The sequence below is a fragment of the Balaenoptera musculus genome, chromosome 11 (genome assembly GCF_009873245.2).
Source record: "Balaenoptera musculus isolate JJ_BM4_2016_0621 chromosome 11, mBalMus1.pri.v3, whole genome shotgun sequence".
Classification (NCBI taxonomy): domain Eukaryota; kingdom Metazoa; phylum Chordata; class Mammalia; order Artiodactyla; family Balaenopteridae; genus Balaenoptera; species Balaenoptera musculus.
This window is the reverse complement of record NC_045795.1, coordinates 65,664,394-65,681,222: the sequence shown is the minus strand read 5'-3', so window position 1 is coordinate 65,681,222 and position 16,829 is coordinate 65,664,394. Positions and strand designations below refer to the sequence as shown.

General features: G+C 57.9%; 1 protein-coding gene across 3 annotated transcripts; it reads left to right on the top strand.

Annotated features, from left to right (window-relative positions):
- The first annotated feature begins 4,035 nt into the window (after nt 1–4,035).
- Nucleotides 4,036–16,829, top strand: MST1R (macrophage stimulating 1 receptor). Of its 3 annotated transcripts, XM_036869379.1 has the most exons (20): nt 4,036–5,459; nt 8,368–8,556; nt 8,631–8,759; nt 8,933–9,103; nt 9,773–9,933; nt 10,290–10,455; nt 10,569–10,705; nt 11,122–11,283; nt 11,379–11,472; nt 11,630–11,839; nt 11,941–12,087; nt 12,168–12,330; nt 12,500–12,601; nt 12,677–12,883; nt 13,161–13,241; nt 13,393–13,574; nt 13,669–13,778; nt 14,041–14,206; nt 14,602–14,738; nt 16,511–16,829. In XM_036869379.1, the coding sequence occupies exons 1-20, from the start codon at nt 4,212–4,214 to the stop codon at nt 16,689–16,691; spliced, it is 4,143 nt and encodes a 1,380-aa protein (XP_036725274.1). In that variant the 5' UTR covers nt 4,036–4,211; the 3' UTR covers nt 16,692–16,829. The 3 variants fall into 3 exon arrangements, with proteins under 3 accessions (XP_036725274.1, XP_036725275.1, XP_036725276.1); XM_036869380.1 differs by lacking the exon at nt 11,941–12,087; XM_036869381.1 differs by lacking the exons at nt 8,368–8,556; nt 8,631–8,759.

Genomic DNA, 16,829 nt, shown 5'->3' with positions numbered 1-16,829 from the left:
TGTGGGGCCTTGTCACTGGTTCCTTCACTCTCACTCACATGCAGATGCTGGACCCTCCTCCCTAGGCCCTGCCCATGCTTCCCCATGCGCAGCATCACGTGTGCTCAGAGTCGGCCCCTGGGCTGGGGCTGTTATCATTCAGCTGAAGTCCTGCCACATGTAAAGTGTTCTCTAGGACCCCACTGGCCTTCCCCACCACGACCAACCTCCCACGAAGCCCCACCCCACGCTCAGTCTGAGCCCCTGGTGCCTCCCCTGTCACTCCTAGATGGGATTCCCAGCTGCATGGCCTGAAGGACCACCCAACCACCTGGGAGCCCTGACTGTGGCTCTGCTTAATGGACTGCTGTAGTTCAGCAGGGGCTGAGCTGAGTAAGACAGGGACAGTCAAGTGGAGAGAGTCTGAGCCCGGGCATGGGTGGGAGCCCTTGGTGAGGTGGCCCAGTGTTCAGCACAAATTCAGAGTCCAGCCTCACTATAGCTGTAGACCTCTGGGGAAACTATTCCAGCTTAGGGTTCCTCATGAAGGCTGTCCACCTCAGCTTCCCTACCTCCAGCCAGCACATTCCTCAGGATGGCCCCCAGGAGTGAGCCAGAGGACCTGAAAGAAGACCCAGCTGACCTCTGGGGCAGGAATGGACCCTGCCCTAAGAAGGGCTGATGCCCTTTTCACTCACCCTGTTCCCTGGCATGGCCCAGCCTACGTGGGTCACCATGAACATCCCAGGAGGCTCAGCAGTGAAGGCCCAGCCCCATTCACTCTACCATGAGACCTTCTTAGGACAGAGCCCAAGGCACAGTGCAGAAAGCCTCTACCTTCCTGCTGGGGGCTCTCCCAGTTATGCCACAACTGAACCATCTCATTGGCCAGGGAAACAGAAGACCTAGGAAGTGTTTGGGAGAATAGTGTCCATGGAATATGGTCTTCAGACTATAGAGTGAATCACCTTCATGCAGTCTCTGAGTGCTAGACCAAGATACTCTGCCACTAAAACCAACCCATGTTGGAGAATGTGTCTGTGTAGGTGGCGTAGGCCAAGGATGCACTGGAATGAGTCACTTCCTGTCCCAGGAAATGGCAGCACAGCCCCTGCCCTTGGCCCCACCCCAGATCACATTAGAATGAGTGTGGCAGCAGGCCACCTGCCCAGACCCCAAAGCCCCTATGGAGCAGCCACAGGCTTGGTGGGTGCTGCTCACACTGCCCACATGCCCTGGGTCTCTTTTCTGTCTGCTTGCTGTTTCTGTTCCTTCCCTGAATCCTGGAAAGTGCACCAAACCACTGCCTCTGGGGCCAGGGTGATGCCAGGCTAGCTGTCTCTGACTGCTACCGGTGTTCTTCTGGTCAGCGGTCAGCCTCCAGGTGTCCCTGCTGGCTACCCTGATCCCTGTAGGGCTTCCAGCTTCTTGCCGTTCAGCACCTATTCTGGGTGGGGGTGGGAAGAGATAGTCACAATTAGATAAGTGTGTATACCTAGGACAGTAGGCACCTAGGAGTGCGGGGTTTACCTGTTTGGGGAGCAAGGAAGGGACAACAGGCAAACAGGAAAGGTGTTCCTAGTGGAGCAACGAGCATGTGCAAAGGGATGAACCTGGTATGAAACCTGGTATGGTAAAGAACCTTGTCCGGCTGGGTAACAGTGAAGCTGGAGGAGTCTTTAAAGCCTAGGGTTCTCAAACTCCAGGTAAAAGTCTGGCAGTGGGGAGCCACAGAATGTTTTAAAGCTGCAGAGTGACATGGTCATACTGTGGTTACAGAGGTCCCCCTGCTGTCACTAGGATGATTTCTTTGCGTTGGAGAAAGAGGCTGGCACTAGTTCTCTGGAGTAGTGTTCAGAGGGGAGTGAGAGCCCAAAGAGAGCAAAGTGGCTAGCACTCCTTCAAGGTGACAAATGCAAGGGCAGTGGGGTAGGTCCTTAGCTGAACGTGGGCCAGGCCTTGTGAATTCACCTTGAGAAAGCGCTTGTATTCGGCACTGCAAGGCTCCATTAGCTGACTTCCCCCACATGGCTTGCCTGCCCCCCCCCCCAACAGACCAAGCAGATGAGGAGGGAGGAAGGGGCACTCTGGATGCCTGCTGTCAAAGACCAAGGCTACCTCAGAGGAGATGCCAGCCTGGGGGCAGCCAACAGCTTGGCCACATGATGGCAGCAGAGAACCAACTGTTGACTGCTGCACACCCACCCCCAAAACAGGTGAACGGGGAGGACCCCTCAAGTTTCCTCCCAACCCCTAGAAGTCTCTCCCAATGTCCTGAGGCAGAATAGGGGTCACAAGAACCCATGTCTCAGCGCCGGGCAGGGAATGTTTCCTATCAGTTTTGCCCTGCATGACTATCTTTAGACATGTTGACTGAGGAACACAGGAATGGTGCCATAATTTCTGATGTGTGTTTATTCATTTCCGGGCCAATTCTGGTTAGCGAAGGGAGTGCCTTTTATGTTGCCTCAGGCATGGTATCCTCCCAGCACTGGGTGTGGCCGCCCCCGCCCCCGGTGCTGTTTCCACCCTGTCACCAGATGCTCATTAAGCTCCAGCCTGGAAGGGGTAGGGGAGTCCAGCATTAGGAATGGGGGATGGGTGGGGGAGTCAGGTATCCAGAGTAAACTGTGCTGGGGTAGGTGTAGCACAGGGTCTGTGGGACCCACAAAATGGACTTGTCACCGCCTGGATCAGGTAGGCTTCCTGGAGGAGATGCCACCTAAGTTGCAAGAGAAGGAAGGGAAAAGGGTGTTCCTGGAAGGAAGAACAAGGAGTTTGGGCTGGATGGTGAGTAGAGGAGATACTCGTAAGGTCAGGATGAATCCTGTTGGGCTGAAGGCTCCTCTCCCCACCCCCACCCGTTACCCTCCAAAGCTCTGGGACTCACAGTTCACAGGTCCCTCAGACCTCAGCCTTGGGCCACCCTGTGATGCTTTCCCTCCCTCCAGGGTCCAGGCTCACCTGACTGAAGGGGATGTCAGGCTAAGGATGTCCCCCAGGGCCCCCTTCCAGTGTTGGGGGGAGCCAGTTACCAAGGAGCAGATGCTGAGAGATGGCAAGAGCAGACCTAGTTGACTCCCCTACCCCTGCCCCGCACATATCACAGCCTGGAGAGAGAACTCTGGGTAACCACCTAGTTAGAACTACACCCTCATTTCAGAGACTGAGAGGCTGAGGCCCAGCATGGCTTACAGAGCAGGTTAGAGGTGCCCTGAGAGCCAAAGCCCATGTTTCCCTCATATCAGGGAGGCCCTGGAGCAGAGCCAGGAATGAAGGCCAACATTTTGTGTTTTATTGTCCCCATCCTACAGCTTCCACCTACTGAGGCAGCAGTGGACAGACCAGAGCTAGGATTGGGCCTCCACATAAGTTGCTTCTCCTCTGACTCTAACGTCCAGCCAACAGGGCTAGCCCCATCTTATAAATCCCACCTGCCCCGGGCAGGCGGGATGCAATGCACCATCCTGACACCATCCTGTCACTGTCAGCCCAGGGCAGGCCCACAGAGGGATAGTCCCTGCCCACAGAGGCTAGTGCCACTCCTGGGGTCTCTCCACACCTCCCCTCTGGTTCTCCACACATTCCTGGCCTCTGTTCCCCACACGGTGGGTCCCCCAGGCCCTGCCCGGAACGAGTGTCTGAGGATGTTGCTGTATCCTGGCGCTAAGAGAAGAAATAGGCCAGGTGGTCCTCAAATGCGCTGGAGCAATACCCACCCTCACTTTGCCCAGTCGGTCGTGGGGGGCGGGACAGGACAGCTCAGATCTACTTAACCTCTCTCCAGGCCACTCCATGCACACCCACCCACAGGCCACTGAGAAAAAGGGGACCAAGTGTAGGTGTAGGACCCAGGCTTCCGAGGGCCGGGAAAGTCGAACAGGCAGAAGGGCTGGGCTAGGCCAGGCATAGAGCAGGCCCCGCCCACAGCCCCGCCCCCCACACCCTGGCCCCGCCCGCCCCACCCCTGGCACTCAGACAGACTTTGCTCCAAGCACCGGCTGGGAACGGCAGCTGGGGCAACAGGTGGGGCGACCTCTCTGCGTGTGTGTCCGCCCGCGCCAGGTGCTCAGACCCGAGGGCAGGAGAAGGCGGTGGGCATCTCAGGAGTCCCGGTGTGGTCGGTGCTCCAGGGCTCCCAGGACCGGCGCTCGACCGAACCCAGACTTCTCGTCGGCTCCCAGCCAGGCCCGGGCCTGCAGGAACCTCCGCGGGGCCCCATCTGGGCCTCGATGGAGCTCCACCCGCCGCCATTGCAACCCTTCCTGTTACTACTGCTGCTGCTGCCGCTGCCGCAGCTACCAGCGGTGCCCAAGACGGGAGGGTCCTGGCAGTGCCCGCGCATCCCCTATGCTGCCTCCCGCGACTTTGACGTGGAGTACTTGGTACCCAGCTTCTCGGCCGGCCGGCCGGTACAGGCTGTGGCAACCTACGAGGGCGGCAGGGAAGGGAGTGCCGTGTTCGTGGCCACACGCAATCGCCTGCATGTGCTTGGGCCTGATCTGCAGCCAGTTGAGAGCCTGGCCACAGGCCCTGCTGGGGCCCCTGGCTGCCAGACATGTGCAGCCTGTGGCCCAGGCCCCCACGGCCCACCGGGAGACACAGATGCGCAGGTTCTGGTGCTGGAGCCGGTGCTGCCCGCACTGATCAGTTGTGGCTCTAGCCTTCGGGGACGCTGCTTCCTGCATGAGATAGAGCCCGGCGGGACAGCCCTGCACCTGGCGCCACCAGTCTGCCTTTTCTCGGCACACCACAATCATCCGGAGGACTGTCCCGACTGTGTGGCCAGCCCGCTGGGCACCCTCGTGACCGTGGTTGAGCAGGGCCATGCCTCCTACTTCTACGTGGCATCCTCACTGGACTCGGCGGTGGCCGCCAGCTTCAGCCCACGCTCAGTGTCCATCCGGCGCCTCAAGGCCGACGCCTCAGGATTTGCACCAGGCTTTGCAGCACTGTCAGTGGTGCCTGAGCACCTGGCTTCCTACCACATCGAATACGTGTACAGTTTCCGTGCAGGAGCCTTCGTCTATTTCCTGACTGTGCAGCCAGCCAACGTGGTAGACGCTCCTGGCGCCTTACACACGCGCCTGGCACGGCTCAGCGCTGTCGAGACTGACCTGGCCGACTACCGCGAGCTGGTCCTCGACTGCCGTTTTGCACCTAAACGCCGGCGACGCGCGGCCCATGAGGGCGCGCATCCCTACCCGGTGCTGCGGGCGGCCCACGCTGCTCCAGTGGGCGGGCGACTGGCCACTGAGCTGAGCATAGCCGAGGGCCAGGAAGTGCTATTCGGGGTCTTCTCAGCTAGCAGAGACAGCGGCCCAGGTGTGGATCCCAACTCTGTCGTCTGTGCGTTCCCTGTAGACTTGCTGGACACTCTCATCGAGCAGGGTGTGGAGCGCTGTTGTGAGCCTCCTGTCCACCCTGGCCTCCGGCGAGGCCTCGACTTCTTCCAGTTGCCCAGTTTTTGCCCTGACCCGGTGAGCAGAAAGAAAGGGCCCTCACTTGTGAGCAGTGTGCACATGCTTCTCTTCCAGCACTGAGAGGGTCTGGGACGGGGAGGGCAGGCAGGGAGAAGTTTTCTCTCCCACCCAATTTCTTAGGGGGTGGTGTGAGGGACTCAGCCAAACAAAGGCCACACTGGAAGCTCATCTCCCAGCCAGGCTAGACCCCGTTGCTACACCATTTTGTTCTTTCACCCTCTCACTTACCGTGGCCCCTTGCTTTTTTAGGTAATTTCCCTTGTTATGTGAAAATTGGATTACATCATAACTGTCTCTCTACCAGGCACACTTCCAAACTCTGGGTACAATGATGGTTGTCCCTTCCTACCTGCCCACCACATATACCCTTAGGGATACACAAAAAAACAGCGCCCTCCCCCCCACAGGCAGATACTCACAAATTCACCCAGACTCACATCTACTCACCAACACGTTTTCGCTTTCCCTGTGGGAATACTTGTTTTGCTCTGCTTTCTCAAGAGGGTGGGGCAGGAGTTGTCAGAGAATGCTCCCCTCCACCCGTTGCAGAGAGCCTTCCGGGCCTTGGAAGTTGGGGGCTTGTCAGGGAGCCTGCATGCCTTGGGGTTTCCTGACCCACTCATCCCTGATTGTTCTCCATGGGGTGATTGGGGGAGGATTCAGGACATAGTGAGAGGGTGGCTTGGCTCTAGTAAATTCCAGGAGGCTCACCCAGGTCTTGTGCAAGCAACTAAACATCTGGGGATGAATAAAGGCCTAGGAGGGGCTGGTTGGATTTGGTTCACCACGTAGGAGTCCCAGACTTTCACCGTAGTTGGGGCCCTTTTCACCCCAGGCAGGAGGTCTCCCGGCCTATGCTGAACTAGGTGCTCCTTCCTGCAGACCCTACCCAGGTCCTCTTCAGCCATGGTGTCAGGGAGCCAGAGCAGAGACTAAGAGGACGTTCCTTCAAATGCTTCCCTGAGGACAAACCCAAAACTTATCCCTTGAAGCCATTGAAACAGTCCCACCCTACATTACAAGAGATTAAGCCAAGGAAATGGGGTGAATGAACAAACAAATGGCATTGGACAAGTGGCCTTTCAGGGAGCTAACCCACAGTCACTGCTCTCTGAGTCTTTGGCTGCCCAGTGGCTCTGGCCCTGCTGTGACATTCTTCACTGACTCCTTTCGCTCTGATTGATGCCCCAGTGGTGGGAGAGAATTTACACACAATGAGGGGTGGGGGGATCTTCTGCCTCCCTCCTTCAACTGACTCCCTCTGGGTTGAGGAGGCCCTAGGGGTTGAGATCCCTAGTCTGGATCTGGGCAGCCCTGACTGCCCTCCTCTCCTTCTTTCTGGGGAGTCAGAACCTCTCCCTGACTTGGCTAGTGGTCAGGGGATCAGAAGACACCCAGCACGACTTGGCAGTGCAAGGCTCCAAAAGGACTAATCTCAGGCCCTGCCCACAGGCTGGCTAGGACCCCAGGCAGTGTGTGAACCAGCCTGTACAGTGTTTGTCCAGTGACTGGGCATGCAGCCTCCAGGAAGAAAGCCACTGTGTGCTCATCTTGGCTGCCTTCACGAAGCCTGAGGGGCTCAGAGCTGGTACCTGCCCTCCATGGGTTCAGATGGGGTTTGAGTCTGGCGGAGTCACCCTCCTCTATGGGGCACTGGATACTTAAGTCTTTTCAGGAGGCTGGAGCCTGGAAATCCAGACAAGCCTGGAAATCCAGAGCTAAAGCCCTGGAGCCCAGGGGCAAACAGGCAGCGGTGCAGCTCTGACCAGGGTAGGGCCTCTTTTCCACCCCACAGCCCCACCTGTCCCTGAGTCATACTGAAAACACCTGGCTGGCTTCCTGCTAGGGCCAGGACTTTTACTCACCTCCAGTGAGGACAGAGTACCAGTCCCCACCCACCCACCCTATAGACCCAGTGTGTGGAGTCAGGGCTCAGCTCTATGCTGAGGTCTTGTTCCCAAGACTTATAATCAGCACTGAGGTCTCAGGACTGGGTTAAGCATACTTAGTCTGATAGGGGCCTCCCATCAGCTTTGAGGAGTACCCTTAGGGCTGGCAAGGGAGGGTCCCAAGCTACTGGGCCACAGAGCCCTGCCTGCACCTTGCACCCAGCTCCAATACCCTGCATCCATACCCTCACTGCCTGGTTTCCCAGAAGCTTCCACAGCTCTGCACTGGGGCACTGAGTGTCCCCCAAACACCCTCCTGCTAAGAGCAGGGGAGAAATTAGTGTCTCCTGTTACCCGGGCCTTCAGGCCTTGGTTTATCCCTCCTGTACCCTGAATGAGGTACAGGTAGCAGCTGGAGGTACAGGAAGACCTTTGGCGTCTCAGGGAGAAAGACGACGTTACCAACCCCGTGCTGGCCAGTTAACCTCAGAGTTCAGCCCCGTGAGCAGGTGGAGAGACTGAAGCCTGAAGAGGGGACAGGGTTTGTTGAAGTGCAGGGCAGGACCAGCAGGGGGCAGGAGAGGATTCTGGTCAGGAACTCAGACTTCCGACCTGGCTCGTCTCCTGAGAGGCGATAAGGCCTTTGACAGGTGAACAAACCTCTCTGAGCCAGTTTCCTTATCTGTAAAATGGGGGTGATGAGACAACCCACTCTACAGCGTGGCTGTGAGGACAGAATGGGGTTGGCTCTGTAAAACTCAGTAACTCATTATCAGAATGGCCATGGCAGGGTAGGGCAAGGTGTAGGGGGAGCCACTGTTCCAGCCTTGGCCTTCTTCCCTGGCCTTGCTACATCTGAGAGCCCCATGGAGGCGGTGGGGTAACTGGCGGGACTGGGGCCTTCTCCAGCCAGGCCAGGTGAGGGGTGGGAGTTTAGGCTGCTGTGGTCACTGACAGAAACCCCAAGGGGTCAGTTCATGGAGATGAGTCCTGACTCCTGCCCTGACCCTCCCCAGCCTGGCCTGGTGGCTCCCAGCCCCAAAACCAGCTGCCGCCACTTCCCTCTGCTGGTCAGCAGCAGCCTCTTACGGGTGGACCTATTCAACGGGCTGTTAGGACCAGCGCAGGTCACTGCATTGCACGTGACACGTCTCGACAATGTCACAGTGGCCCACATGGGCACAGCCGACGGGCGCATCCTGCAGGTAGGTCCCTCATCTCCACGGCCCCTTGTCCCGGGATCCCTGTCCCCATTTTGCTCACAGCCGACCTGTCCCAGGTGGAGCTGGCCAGGTCTCTCAACTACTTGCTGTACGTGTCCAACTTCTCACTGGGCAGCAATGGGCAGCCTGTGCATCGGGATGTCAGTCGCCTTGGGGACCACCTGCTCTTTGCCTCTGGGGACCAGGTAAGGTGGGCAGGGTAGGGCCCGGGGCTGGGCTGTTGGGAGCACAGCTTCTCCATCAGATCCAAGGAGGCATTGACACACAGGTCCCCCCACCCTGATCTACAGTAGGACCAGGGAGTCTAAGGGGCTTAGTCTCCGCCTTCAGCCACCCCTGAGCCACCTGTCTGTCCAAGGTTTTCCAGGTACCTATCCAGGGCCCTGGCTGCCGCCACTTCCTCACCTGTGGGCGTTGCCTGCGGGCACAGCGTTTCATGGGCTGTGGATGGTGTGGGGGCATGTGTGGCCGGCAGAAGGAGTGTCCTGGCTCCTGGCAACAGGACCATTGCCCACCCGAGCTTACTAAGGTATGGCTTGCCTGGCAGGGCACAGGTAAGTGTGGGACAAACTGGGCCTGGGGTGGGGGTCAGCAGGTCTTAACCATGATCTTCCTCAGGCCTGGGATATCTTCAGTATTTACAGGGAGGACATTCTTTTTTTTTATTTTTAATAAATTTATTTATTTACTTATTTTGGCTGCATTGGGTCTTCGTTGCTGCGCACGGGCTTTCTCTAGTTGCGGTGAGCGGGGGCTACTCTTCATTTCGGTGCATGTGCTTCTCATCGCGGTGGTTTCTCTTGTTGCGGAGCATGGGCTCCAGGGCACGTGGGCTTCAGTAGTTGTGGCTCGCGGGCTCTAGAGCGCAGGCTCAGGAGTTGTGGTGCACGGGCTTAGCTGCTCCGAGGCGTGTGGGATCTTCCCGGACCAGGGATTGAACCCGTGTCTCCCGAATTGGCAGGCGGATTCTTAACCACTGCGCCGCCAGGGAAGTCCCAAGGAGGGTATTCTTGGCAGAGGGGATGGCACATGCAAAGACTTAGAGGCAGAAAAGTATTGAGTGAGGACAAGCAAGTGACCTAGAGTGACTGGAGTGTGGGGCAGGCAAGGAGTGTGGCAGAAAATTTAGGGGAAAGCAGACAGGGCTGAGAGTCCTGACCCATAAAGGGACTCAGGCTATCTTCTCCTCCCCTCTCAGTTCAGCCCCCACAGTGGACCCCTAAGGGGCAGCACGAGACTGACCCTGTGTGGCTCCAACTTCTACCTGCATCCTCCTGGTCTGGTGCCTGAGGGCACCCATCAGGTCACTGTGGGTCAAAGTCCCTGCCGACTGCTGCTCAAAGGCAACTCAAACCTCCGGTACGACTTGGTCCCTGCCCTTTCTATCCCTGATGGGGATAACCAAGCAGCCCCTTCCCTGTGAGACCCTGTCCTCTGCTTGTATGGGGCAAGGAGGTATGAGGCAAGCTGTAGTAGCTCTGGTTGCTTTCTGTCTGGGGGGACATCTCTGTCCCTTCTTGAGCCTACATATGCCCTACCTGTCTGTTGAGTCATGGCAAAGCTAGTCACTGCCCCGTCAGATCCTGCCGACCCTGGATGAAGCCATGGATAGAGAGATGCTATCTTCAAGCTCAGATGAGACCTGTGATTTGTGGTGGGCATGCAACCAGGCCTGTGTGACCCCTGCCTGACCTTGAGTTCCCCTGATGTCCCAGCCAAGTACCCCGGAAGGACTTTGTAGAGGAGCTTGAGTGTGAACTGGAGCCCTTGGGCACGCAGGAAGCCGGGCCTGCCAACGTCAGCCTCACTGTGAACAACATGCCACTGGGCAAGCACTTCCGGGTAGATGGCACCTCCATGCTGCGAGGCTTCTCTTTCATGGTGAGGCCACCTTTCCTCGTTTGTGCCCTTGGCCAGCTGGGCAGTTCGGGCAGGGAAGAGTTTGGAGTGGAGTGCCTCCTGCTCCAAGCTAAGCCACCTCCATGCCCTCTTAGGAACCCATGCTGACAGCAGTACAACCCCTCTTTGGTCCACGGGCAGGGGGTACCTGCCTCACCCTTGAAGGCCAAGGCCTGTCTGTTGGCACCAGCCGGGCTGTGCTGGTCAATGGGACTGAGTGCCTGCTGAAACGGTAAGTGCCAGTGGGAAAGGGGATGGGAGGCCACAGGGTCCCACATAGGGGAGCCCTCACCAGGTGGGGCTTGGATCCCCGACAGGGCAGGGGGAGGAGGGCTCAGTCACTCAGTGTAGGGAACAGGTCCAGGAAGAAGTGTCTGCTGCTCCCTCCAGCCCAGAGGTGGTTTGGGATGGCAAGAGAGCCCATTACAGAGTCCACTGGCTGCAGCCAAGGTTGTGGGGGGGAACCTGTTCCCTCCCTGACTTCTTGGAGGCCTTTCTGGGACCACCCTATCTTCAGACAGACCCATGGAGTACGGGCAAGTTGAGATGACCAACAGAGGAACTGGGAGGGGTCAGCGGGGCCCTGGAGGAGTCGGGCCTAGCCATCACATGGAGGGTGCCCCTGAGCCTAATCCCCCTGTTCTGCAGGGTCAGCGAGGGGCAACTTTTATGTACCACACCCCCCGGGGCTGCTACCGCCCGCGTTCCCATTCGCCTGCAGGTGGGGGGCGCCGAAGTGCCTGGCTCCTGGAACTTCCACTACCAGGAAGACCCCATCATGCTGGGTATCAGCCCCAACTGTGGCTACACGTAAGTGCCACCTCCTTGCCCACTCTGGTCTCCTAAGAATGAGGGATCCAGCCTTGGAGAGCACCCCAAGTCCACCACCCTGCTCTCCTCCACAGTGGCTCCCACGTCACCATCCATGGCCAGCATCTGACTTCAGTGTGGCACCTCGTGCTGTCATTCCATGATGGGCGCAGGGCAGTGGAGAACAGGGTGAGTGGGCACTGGTAGCTGCCGAGTGGGCACTGGCCAGGAGGGAGGAAGGCCACACCAGTCCCCTGAGTTCCAGCCCCAGCCCATGCTGGGCTGAGGGGTCTGGGGTGGCTGTAGGTAGCATACCGGGCTAACCACTCTCGCATGGACCCAGCAGTGTGAGGGGCAGCTCCCGGAGCAGCACTGGTGCCGCCTGCCCGAATACGTGGTCCGAGGACCGCAGGGGTGGGTGACGGGGAACCTGAGTGCCCAGGGGGATGGAGCTGCTGGCTTCACACTGCCTGGCTTTCGCTTCCTGCCCCCACCCCACCCACCCAGCATGGACCTGGTCCCATTGAAGCCTGAGGAGCATGCCATTAAGTTTGAGGTAAGTGGGGGGGATAGGGGGTGGGGACAGTGGAGGGTTAAGGCTGCAGCCTGCCCGAAAGAGATGGGGGCAATGGCCAGCCCTCACGACTGTCTCTGCAGTACATTGGGCTGGGCGCTGTGGCTGATTGTGTGGATGTGAACGTGACCGTGGGTGGTGAGAGCTGCCAGCATGAGCTGCGGGGGGATGTGATTGTCTGCCCCCTTCCCCCCTCCCTGCAACTTGGCAAGGACGGTGCTCCACTGCAGGTAGGCAGCTCAGCTGGCCCTCTACGGGAAACATGGGTTGAGGACCTACAGGCTGGGCCTGAGCTGCCACCTGCCCCCAGGTCTGCGTGGATGATGGGTGTCACATCTTGGGCAAGGTAGTGCGGCCAGGTCTGGAAGGGGTCCCACAGAGCACACTCCTTGGTGTCCTACTGGCCCTGCTCCTGCTTGTGGCTGTACTGGCCACCATACTGGTCTTCAGTTACCACCAGAGAAAACAGCTAGGTGAGCTCTCCACTCCCATCCTGACCCAGCCCCACCCCCAAACTCTGACATCTCCAAGTCCCTATATCCTCTCTCTGCCCAGGCCTTAGGGGTCTGCCCACACCTCCTGGGTAGGGGTCAGCCTCTAGGAGCTTGGAGTGGCTGGCTACCTGGAGCCATTTTTCCACAGTCCTTTCTCCGAACCTGGATGACTTGGCATCCCTGGACCGCACCACTGGAGCCATGCCTCTGCCTCTGCTCCGCTCAAGCTCTGACTATAGAAATGGCCTTGGTGAGATGGTGGAGGTGTTAGAAGCTGGGACCATACTCTCTGCTCCACCAGCGCCTCATTCCCTCTCTTCCTCAGCAGCCCCTGCCATTGATGGCCGGGATTCCACCATTCAGGTCCACAGAGCATCCTTCTCAGGCAACGGGGATGGGTCCCATGTCCCACTGCTGCGGAAAGAGTCCATCCAGCTTGGGGACCTGAACTCTGCGCTCCTGGCCGAGGTCAAGGATGTACTGATTCCCCACGAGCGGGTAGTCACCCACACTGACCGAGTCATTGGCAAAGGTATGGGGGCCAGGCCGGGTGGGGTTGGGGCTCAAGGGATAGTTGGGCAGGACTCTGAGCCTCCATTTGCTCATCTGTGAAATAGGAATTCTGTCTTCCGTGGGTTCTGGTGCAGATTAAGTGGGTGTGGGAGGGCTGCAGGCTCTGCCATCATGAGGCTGCTGCTTGTCTTTAATGTCAGGTTGGCCAGTTGGGGCTCTGAGGTCTGGTTGCCAGTGGGAGCGTGTGGTGTGAGCCCTGGGCACTGGGGCCCCTCTCACTGTCTCTCCCTCATCAGGTCATTTTGGAGTTGTTTACCATGGAGAATACACAGACGAGGCCCAGAATCAAATCCACTGTGCCATCAAGTCGCTGAGTCGTAAGTGGAGCAGAGGCTGGGAGGATACTCGTCCCTGCTGTGCTACCACTTCGCTGAGTGACCTTGAGCAGGAGACCTTTCTTCTCTGTTTCCCCATCTGACCCTTGTAAAGGGCCTCCCTACCCTGGGCCTGACTCCAGCCTCTCTGCAGGCATCACGGAGGTGCAGGAGGTGGAGGCCTTCCTGCGTGAGGGGCTGCTCATGCGCAGTCTGCACCACCCAAATGTGATGGCTCTCATTGGTATCATGCTGCCACCTGAAGGGCTGCCCCGCGTGCTGCTGCCTTATATGCGCCATGGAGACCTGCTCCAATTCATCCGCTCACCCCAGCGGGTCAGTGCTCAGCTGGCCCTGGATTGGGGGGCTTGGGCAACAGCTGGGGATGGAGCTGCTCCGTCCTCGCCTACTGACCCACCTGTGCCCCTAGAGCCCCACAGTGAAGGACCTCATCAGCTTTGGCCTGCAGGTGGCCCGCGGCATGGCGTACCTGGCAGAGCAGAAGTTTGTGCACCGGGACCTGGCTGCTCGGAACTGCATGTGAGCAGCCATAGTGAGGTTGGGGTGAAGCCAAGGGGCAGAGCACCAGGGCGTGCAGCTAAAGGTGCCTCAGAGAAGGCCCATGCTCCAGTCCTTGCTGTGCAGCCCTGGGCATGTCCTTCCCTCTCTGGGCTTCAGTTTTCCTGTCTGCCCAACGCAGACTTGAGTCAGACACTGTGGCTCAGAAACCTTGTAAGGGCCTGAAACAGGTGGGTTCAGGGCCTGGTGGGGGCCAGTCCTGAGTGTGATTCTCCCCTCCCAGGCTGGATGAGTCATTCACAGTCAAGGTGGCTGACTTTGGTCTGGCCCGCGACGTCCTGGACAAGGAGTACTACAGTGTCCAACAGCGCCGCCATGCTCGCCTACCTGTCAAATGGATGGCGCTAGAGAGCCTGCAGACCTACAGATTCACCACCAAGTCCGACGTGGTTAGGCCCCACCTGCCCCAGAGTCCACATGGCCTCAGAGAACACTTGGCCTTGCCCATTGATCTCCGAATGGTGATGAGCCCAGGGAATCCCCACGCTGGGCAGCCCCACAGCCCATTCGCCCACCTCTGGGCAGCTGTCAGGGCAAGAGGAGGCTGTGAACTCATTGGCTCCTCACAGACAATCCAGGCCCTGCCCATCCCCAGCTCTGGATGGCTCTGGTGGTGGGCGGGGACAGAGGGAAGATGCTTGTGAGGTATTGAGGAATGGGCTCTGACAGGGGGGTCGAGCCCCTCATTTCCAGCTAGAGGGCTCTGGGAGGTAGAGGACCTGGGGGGGCCCACCTGTCCCCCCCAGGGCGAGAGCTGAGTCCCTTCACCTGTCCCCTCTCACAGTGGTCGTTTGGCGTCCTCTTATGGGAACTGCTGACACGGGGTGCCCCACCGTACCCCCACATCGACCCTTTTGACCTCATGCACTTCCTGGCCCAGGGTCGGCGCCTGCCCCAGCCTGAGTATTGCCCTGATTCTCTGTGAGTATGTGGAAATGGTAATGGGGAGGGAGCTGGGCCCCAGAGACAAGGAGGGGAGGAGCGGGCCGGAGACACAGAGTTCTTGCCTGGCTCTCTGACTGATTCTCTGGTTGACCTAGAAAGGGACCCTCTCTGGACCTCAGTTTCCTCATCTGTGGTTCCACCACCGTTCGAGTCTTGGTGCTGGAGGGATATCACGGTTGCCATGGTAACACCATTCCCAACTCAGAGTCTGGGTTGAGGCCAGTGATTTGATTTCCCAGCACTCCTCTCCCCTCACACCACCAAGAGGGGCTGTTTTCCATCTTTTCCACTTACTTAACCTCAAGGAAAGGTTCCATTAGCTCTCACACTAGCTCCCTCCACGTCTCCAGATCAGAATTTTTTTTTTCATTAGATATAGTTTCAGATTCCCTGTTCCCAGAGGCATGGCAGCAGCTGTGTTTCATCAGTGCCTGTCGGGTGGTTCAACTTCATAAGCAGCATGCATGCCTTAGCCGTGCTGAGGTCTTTGAGGTTAGAACAGGAAGAACCAGGTCATAGGTAAAGGTGGTTGATGATTACTGTCTCACTCAGCTTGTGCTCCAGAAGGGTATGAGTAACCCTTCCTCACAGCCCTGCCTGCCTTGATTTTGCTTTTTATTATTTATTTCACTAATGAACCTGGTTCAAAGTAAGGGAAATTAACTTCACTGCCTATCTGCCTCCGGGTCAGCCTCCCTGAAGCAGATTCTGAGATGGAGGTTTACATGCAGGGGGTTTATTGGTAGGTTGGGGGCGAGGGAAGCAGGACTAGGTAGGAGGAGAAGTTGGACTGTGATGCAGATGCAACAGAGGCTGCAGTCCATCCCCTGGGGACCCCTGGAATTGGGATGGCCCTTCAGAGTTTTCTGAAATTGAGACCAAGGGGCCCAGGTCTTTGCTCCAGACATTCATTCGTCACTGCTTACAGATGCCCCTGTGGAAGGAGTGTGAGCTTGGAGGAGGCATTTCTTTTCTGCCTAGGGCAGTTCCTAGAGGGGGCCTCAGCCAAGAGCCATCAGAAGTCACAGGGAGAATGAAGGGGGGAAACTGGGTGGCATACCATAGCATCCTCCATACTAGGGGAAGTCCCTTCTCTCTGGGCTTCAGTTTCCTCATCTGCAAAGTTGGAATGATAACAGTACCACCTTCAGAGGTCTGAGAATTACACGAGATTATTGTGTGTAGGTCACTTTTAGTATCATTTAAGGCAGGGATGACATTTCCAAGATAAAGGGTCATGTATTAGGACCCAACAGACAAACCTAGAGAAACTCTGCTTGGAATCCATGGTGCCATGAGCTGCCCCACACATCTCAGGGCTTTTAATCCCCATTTCACTGGACCTGGGCTTCCTTCCTAGAAGACGTGATGATAACCATGATAGCTTGTGAGCTGGGCCCTAAGCTAAGAACTTCATAGGCATCCTCTCACTTTATGCCCCAATAGCTCTGTGATCAGAGAAGACTCCAGAGGCACAGACAGGTTAAGGAACTTGCTCAAGATCACATAGCCCAGGTCACAGGACACAGGAGTCCAGCCTCTCAACCCCTGAGGCAATTTGAACTCTGCCAGGGTGGGAAGGCAATCACAACAAGAAGAGCTGCCCCTAATTGGCTGATGCAAGGCACCAGGCCCTGTCACCCGCTGTCCATCCCATGTGGCCCACCAGGGGGCTAACAGCAGGTGGATAGCCCAGAATCTCTGGGTAGGGGTGCACTGTGCCCCTCATGTTTTCCTCTACCCGGTAGGTACGCAGTAATGCAGCACTGCTGGGCTGCAGACCCTGCAGCACGACCCACCTTTGGAGCACTGGCAGGGGACGTGGAATGCTTGGTGGCCACGTTGCGAGGGGACCACTACGTGCAGCTGCCTGTGGCCTACGTGAACGTGGGCCCTGGTGCCTCTGACAAGGCAGACATGCCCTTGTAATAGTCGCCATCCCCACCAGTGCACAGGAGCATAGGTGGCCCAGCCCCTCTCAGAGCCACCAAGGCCCACGTGACCTCAGCCCCAGGCAGGTCTCGGGGGGTTGGACCTGCATAGCGGTGGGAGTTAACCCCAAGCTGC

Coding starts and splice junctions, on each gene's coding strand:
- MST1R (XM_036869379.1), top strand. CDS start 4,212: ATGGAGCTCCACCCGCCGCCATTGCAACCCTTCCTGTTACTACTGCTG. Junction 5,460..8,367: donor CCAGTTTTTGCCCTGACCCG/GTGAGCAGAAAG, acceptor GACCCTCCCCAG/CCTGGCCTGGTGGCTCCCAG. Junction 13,575..13,668: donor TCATCCGCTCACCCCAGCGG/GTCAGTGCTCAG, acceptor CTGTGCCCCTAG/AGCCCCACAGTGAAGGACCT.